This window comes from Nerophis ophidion, linkage group LG11, assembly GCF_033978795.1.
Source record: "Nerophis ophidion isolate RoL-2023_Sa linkage group LG11, RoL_Noph_v1.0, whole genome shotgun sequence".
In the NCBI taxonomy this organism is placed as follows: Eukaryota; Metazoa; Chordata; class Actinopteri; order Syngnathiformes; family Syngnathidae; genus Nerophis; species Nerophis ophidion.
In genome coordinates this window covers 20,092,831-20,100,201 of record NC_084621.1, presented here as the reverse complement: position 1 = coordinate 20,100,201, position 7,371 = coordinate 20,092,831, and the positions used below count along the sequence as shown (strand labels likewise).

At 38.6% G+C, this 7,371-nt stretch overlaps 1 protein-coding gene across 2 annotated transcripts in view; it reads right to left on the bottom strand.

Moving 5' to 3' along the window:
• Nucleotides 1-447: 447 nt before the first annotated feature.
• Nucleotides 448-7,371, bottom strand: part of cacng7b (calcium channel, voltage-dependent, gamma subunit 7b) — a 45,054-nt gene continuing 38,130 nt past the window's right edge. For both annotated transcript variants that reach the window (XM_061915307.1, XM_061915306.1), the window contains exons 5-6: nt 5,007-5,152; nt 448-1,012 (exon numbers count right to left, since the gene is read on the bottom strand). In XM_061915307.1, the coding sequence (XP_061771291.1) occupies nt 578-1,012; nt 5,007-5,152 (581 nt within the window). In that variant the 3' untranslated portion in view covers nt 448-577. The remainder of the gene's footprint in view (nt 1,013-5,006; nt 5,153-7,371) is intronic.

Below are 7,371 nucleotides of genomic sequence, written 5' to 3'. Positions count from 1 at the left end.
CACATTTTTCATCCGATTCAAACTGTTCAAATTTCAAAATATTCAGCCTGTTTTGGGAATTGTGTGCTCTACCTCAACTATTCCCCCAAAAATTCCAGGATTTCAGTTCAACGTTAGCATCGGAGCATTCACACGCAATTCCTTGTGGGAAATTACCTCATCCAGTCATGAGTGCTTTCCCTTCAAAGCAACATAGTCCAAATGTCCCCCACCCCATCTTCCTGGGTGGATCTCGCGTAAGAGGAGGAGGGGTATTCCAATTGCAACGCAGTCTGTTGGAAATGATGGAAAGCGTCATGCTACATGGTCGTGGTCAAAGTTGGAATGGTCACAAAACCCGTTGGAGTATATACAGTATAAAGTGGATAGTGCGACCGCCCTATTTTTCGTCACGTTTCATGTGTCGGGTAAACCGGGCTGAATGTATCCCCTTTTCCTATGGCGGTGACAAATAAAGACGGGCTGATGATGTAAGAAGATGATGAAGTCACATTCCATGGAGTCAAAAGGTTCCATGTTTTGACGGCGTGCGTAAAATGTCCGAACAGTCCTTCCTGCTCTGGAACGCCACACCTTCCTAACAGGGGGAGGCGCTCAAGTGCATGTGTGCGTGGTAGTGGGGAGGCGGCACGTGCGGCGGCGGCACCGCCAGAGCCTGGCCTTGGGGGTGAGGCGACCTGGGCAGGGTGTGCCCGGAAGATGGCGGCGGCGGCGGGGGGTTGGGGTAGGCGGGCGAAGGCCCGGGCGGCGGGCTGCCCCGGCCGGGCTTCGAGGCACCGCTTTTTGGCGGCGGCGGCGGCGGTCGGTTGAGCTGGATGGAGATGTCGCTGGACGCCTCCGAGGTGCTGCGGCCTCGCTGCGGCGGCGGCCAGGAGGATTCCGGGTGGAGGAACTGGCCGCTGTAGTCGCTGCTCTCGGACAGGCGGGGGCGGTAGAGCGCCGGGTGGGGGCGGTACATCTCCTCCTCGGCGTAGCGCTTCATGAAGAGGTAGACGGACAGCACACCCGCGCCCTGAGGAAAAAAGACAGGGGGAGGGGTCACCTTGTCAGGCGCGCCTGCACCACCTCCTTGGTGGTGCAGGCGCCTCCCTGGTGAGGACCTTAGGAGTGGACTTTTTTTTTCTTAAAATCAATCAAATGCTACAGCTCGGTTGCCTGCAATGTGGGGGTTCCAGGTTCGATCTCCGCTGTCTGGTTATGTAGAGTGCTCTGTTTGAGTCTCTAGAGAAAAGCGCTATATAAATATAATTCACAAATATAATTCACAAATACAACCCTTAATGTGCGCCAGAAAGGCGACAAACGCACATCCCCGATTCAAGAGTTATAATTTTTACCTTTTATTATTTAATTAATTTTTACACCATTTTAATTTAAATAATTTAGTTTTAATTTTGTTTTGTTAAGAAAAAAGAACATTTAAAATATCTATTGTTAAAAGTGTAATGAATAAATACATCTTAATTTTAAAAAAATACAACTATGATTTAAATGTAAGAATATGCAATAAATAAACACCATTTTAAATTAAATACATTTAGTTTTGATTTTGTTTTAATAAAAAATAAAAAATGTAATGTTAAGTGTAAAAAATAAATACATGAAATAAATAAGTAAAAAAATTACGATTTAAATGTAAGAAAATGCAATAAATAAACATCTAAAATCGAAAAAAAAAAGAACAATTAATTATATCTTAATTTTTTTTAATTAAAACGTTTTTAATTAAAGTTGATTTGAAGTTGATGGAGATTTTGTGCTAAAATGAAATAATGGCAAACAGATTTATTTAATGAAAAAAAAACATTTTTGCCCCGACCCCAAAATGTATTTATTTATTATTCTTAATTTAATTCTTTTGTTTAAAGTTTTCTTCCAACCATGCATTTTCTACCGCTTGTCCCTTACAGAGTCACGCTATTAGTTTAAATATTCAATTTTATTCTAACTTCGGTTTTGATTTTAAAAACATTTTCAAATTATGAAATAAAAAATACCATTAAACTGTCTACTGTTAAAACTGCTAAAATGTATTTTAATTACAAAATTCAAAGTAAAAACTTAGTTTGAATAAAATGTAAAATATGTATTTCTTTAGTAAATAAATACAATCAAAATGAATGTGCATGCATATATATATATATATATATATATATATATATATATATATATATATATATACATACATATATACACACACACATATATATATATATATATGATTAAAAAGTATAAACATTTAAATATGTAATATATATATATATATGCATATATATATCATTCATATAATGAATATATATTTATATATATGTGTGTGTTTGTGTTTATACTTCTTTTTTTACCATACTTGATGTGCTAAAACTATTTCATGGGAACCAGACTGTTTGACAGAACATTTTGTGTGTAAAGAAAATAAATAAATAATTCCATCACAACACAAATGTGCAAAACAACTCTGAGCAAGGAGCCAGCCCAGTGACGCTCAGCAGGGGAGCAGTGACAACACTCTTATCAGTGGCGGAGCAGGAAGCGGCTAGGCCTACATCTATTGTAATATTTCATATGAAGCGCAGCCATCCATGCACTTCTTCACACTAAATGCTCCAAATATTTTTTTCCTAAACTGCAACTGCTTCCTGGGGTGTAGGTGTAGGTGTAGGTGTAGGGGTCCCCCTAGTGGGGAGGTTAGTGCATTACAGCTATAGCAACATGGCGTTCAATAAGTAGAAAGGATGGAACAATATCAACATTTCATATCACGGTTATAGTCAGCCTAATGATCAAACTATATTGTTATCATGTGTTTGTAGAAGCTGCAGGGAATGTATTTACTGTAATGTATGTACTTGTACTCACATGTGTACTGCAACTACGTAGGAATGTGACAAACATCTAATAATGAACATCAATATGACCAACATGTAATAATGAACATGATGTGCATGCTTTATGACATCATTGCTTTAAATATAATTGGACATGAAAACGAATCAGCGGGTGGGGGTGGGGGGGTGAGGGGGGCTGCACTGAAGTGTGCACTGCACCAAATAGTGATGCAGAAGAAGGGGGGGAGGGCATCGGGACAGGAAGTCACATGACAAACATTGACTCCTCAATAGACATTAGCTGCTATAATGATGTACAGTATATGTGAGTTGTCACATATACTGTACACACGATGATGTACAGTATATGTAACAACACACACACAATGATGTACAGTATATGTAACAACACACACATAGTGTACAGTATATGTAACAATGATGTACAGTATATGTAACACACACACACAATTATTTATAGTATATGTAGCAAAACACTAATGATGTAGACTGTATGTAACAATGATGTACAGCATGTATGTAACAACACACATGATGTACAATATATGTAACACAATGATGTACAGTATATGTAACAACACACACACAGTGTACAGTATATGTAACAATGATGTACAGTATATGTAACACACACACAATTATTTACATTATATGTAGCAAAACACTAATGATGTACACTGTATGTAACAATGATGTACAGCATGTATGTAACAACACACATGATGTACAATATATGTAACACAATGATGTACAGTATATGTAACAACACACTAAGGATGTGCACCGTATGTAACAGTGATGTACAGCATATATGTAACAACACACATGATGTGCAATATATGTACTACAACGACATACAGTATATGTAACACACAAAATGATGTGCACTATATGCAACACACAATGTACAGTACATGTAACAAGACCCCTAATCATGTACAGTTTATAAACCAGCAGACATGATGTACAGTATATGTAACAACACACAATGATGTACAGTGTATGTAACAACACACAATGATGTACAGTGTATATAACACAATGATGTACAGTGTATGTAACACACAATGATGTACAGTGTATATAACACACAATGATGTACAGTAAATGTAACATCACACGTAATGATGTACAGTATATGCAACAGCACACATGATGTACAATGTATTTAACAACACACATGATGTACAATATATGTAACGACACACAATGATGTACAGTATATGTAACGACACACATAATTATGTACAGTACATGTAACATCACAATGATGTACAGTACATGTAACATCACATAATGTTGTACAGTATATGTAACACACAATGATGTACAGTATATGTAACAACACAATGTACAGTATATGTAACACCTAATAATGTACAGTATACATAACACACATGATGTAAAATGTATGTAACACACATAATGTACAGTATATGAAACACACAACTATGTACAGTATATGTAACACACATGATGTACACTGTAACACAATGATGTACAGTATACGTAACACACATTATGTACAGTATATGTAACACAGTGATGTACAGTATATGTAACACACATTGATGTACAGTATATGTAACACACATAAGGATGTACACTGTATGTAACAAAAATGATGTTCATTATATGTAACACACATGATGATGTACAATGTATGTTACACAATGATGTACAGTATATGTAACACACAATGATGTACAGTATATGTAACACACAATGACAATACATGTAACACACAATGATGTCCAGTATATGTAACACACATGATGATGTACAGTTTATATAACACACATGATGTACAAAATGTGTAACTCACATAATGATGTACAGTAAATGTAACAAAACACATGGTGTACAGTATATGAAACATACTGATGTACAGTATATGTAACAACACACGATGTACAGTATATGTAATACAACACAATAATGTACAGAGTATGTAACAAAACACATGGTGTACAGTATATATAACACATAATGATGTACAGTATATGTAACAACACACATGATGTACAGTATATGTAACACAACACACAATGATATACAGTAAATGTAACAACCCACACAATGATGTACAGTACATGTAACAACACACACATGCACTAGGTACACAATGACAACCCCACACCAGGTGCAACAAGGACTGACCTCTTTGAGCAGGAAGGAGGAGGCGGCGAAGGCGAAGGACCAGCCATAGTGGTAGTTGAAGAACTGCTCGGGTTCTCTGGGCCGGTTCATCACCTCGTCGTTGATGCTGGAGATGTAGAGCACCAAGCCCACCACCAGACTCAGGCCTGTGTCAACCACACCCACACAGAGTGTACACTTTATGTCAATCATGCCCCCTAGTGGTGGTCAGCAGCAATCTACACTTTATGTCAATCATGCCCCCTAGTGGTGGTCAGCAGCAATCTACACTTTATGTCAATCATGCCCCCTAGTGGTGGTCAGCAGCAATATTCAGTATATGTCAATCATGCCCCCTAGTGGTGGTCCGCAGAAATGTACACTTTATGTCAATCATGCCCCCTAGTGGTGGTCAGCAGCAATATTCAGTATATGTCAATCATGCCTCCTAGTGGTGGTCAGCAGCAATATTCAGTATATGTCAATCATGCCTCCTAGTGGTGGTCAGCAGCAATATTCAGTATATGTCAATCATGCCCCCTAGTGGTGGTCAACAGCAATATTCAGTATATGTCAATCATGCCTCCTAGTGGTGGTCAGCAGCAATATTCAGTATATGTCAATCATGCCCCCTAGTGGTGGTCAGCAGCAATATTCAGTATATGTCAATCATGCCCCCTAGTGGTGGTCAGCAGCAATATTCAGTATATGTCAATCATGCCCCCTAGTGGTGGTCCGCAGAAATGTACACTTTATGTCAATCATGCCCCCTAGTGGTGGTCAGCAGCAATATTCAGTATATGTCAATCATGCCTCCTAGTGGTGGTCAGCAGCAATATTCAGTATATGTCAATCATGCCTCCTAGTGGTGGTCAGCAGCAATATTCAGTATATGTCAATCATGCCCCCTAGTGGTGGTCAACAGCAATATTCAGTATATGTCAATCATGCCTCCTAGTGGTGGTCAGCAGCAATATTCAGTATATGTCAATCATGCCCCCTATTGGTGGTCAGCAGCAATATTCAGTATATGTCAATCATGCCCCCTAGTGGTGGTCAGCAGCAATATTCAGTATATGTCAATCATGCCCCCTAGTGGTGGTCAGCAGCAATATTCAGTATATGTAAATCATGCCCCCAAGTGGCGGTTATCACCTCGGAGTCTTTGTTTACAAATATTCACACTTCCGAGTATCATTTGCAACTATCTATTCATTTCAGTTTGTCCTGGTTGTCTTACCATAGTCAGGAATTAGTATTTGCCTTTAAGTTAAAAAGTGCCACTCCTGTCTTTCGTTGAGTCCTACAAAGTGTTAACACTGCAAGTATTGTACTTATCATGCACCAGCTGTGTTTTAATTGTAACATTCATCTTAGTTGTAGTTTTCATCGCCACATTTTTAGGTGTTGAAATCGTTATGCAATATCGGTAATGTTAATCAGTAGCATGTATATGGCATATCCCATTTAAATTAGCATTGAGCTAACGGCATTTTGAAAAGTGGACTTCGAACTAACCATACTTTTGATTGTTTTTAATCAAATATTTTTGCTTTTTAAAACTGCAATGGGGATAGTTTGACCCTGGAAATTTCCCCTGGTCGAGTGGAATGTGTTTGATATTGGGTTGGTTTATGTTAAAATAGCACTTTCGGTTTCAGCTAGTAACAGGAAATGACTAAAACGATAACCTGAAGAAGCCTGAAAATTAATTAATCTCATTTCGTCCTGGTTGTCTTACCATAGTCAGGAAAAGTCTTTGCCTTTACGTAAAAAAGTGCCAATTGTGTCTGTCGTTGAGTCCTACAAAGTGTTAACACTGTAAGTATTGTACTTATCACGCACCAGCTGTGTTCTAATTGTAACATTTATCTTGGTTGTAGTTTTCATTGCCAAATTTTTAGGTGTTGAAATCGCCATGCATTATCAGTAATGCTAATCAGTAGCATATACATGGCATATCCCATGTAAGTTAGCATTGGGCTAACGCATTTTGAAAATTGGACTTCGAACTACTTTTACTTTGGATTGTTTTTATCAGATATTTTTGCTTTAGAAAACTGCAATAGGGACAGTTTGACACTGCAAATTTCCCGTGGTCGTGCGGATTGTTTGCTATCGGGTCGGTATAAAATAGCACTTCCTGTTTCGACGGTGTTCAGCTCAAAACAGGAAATAAATTAAAATCCTGAAAATGAATCATGCATTTGCAGGATTAAAAAAAAACAGGGTGCGACTAGGAAGCGTTTAGTGAAGTAAAGGAGCTGCAGGCGACACATGCAACATTAAAACGGCACTTCACTTCCAGGAAGAGTCCCTGGGAAAAGACGGCACCCACATGCGTGCGGCGTGCACTCCAAGAACGCCGCAGCTATGACGTGTTGTT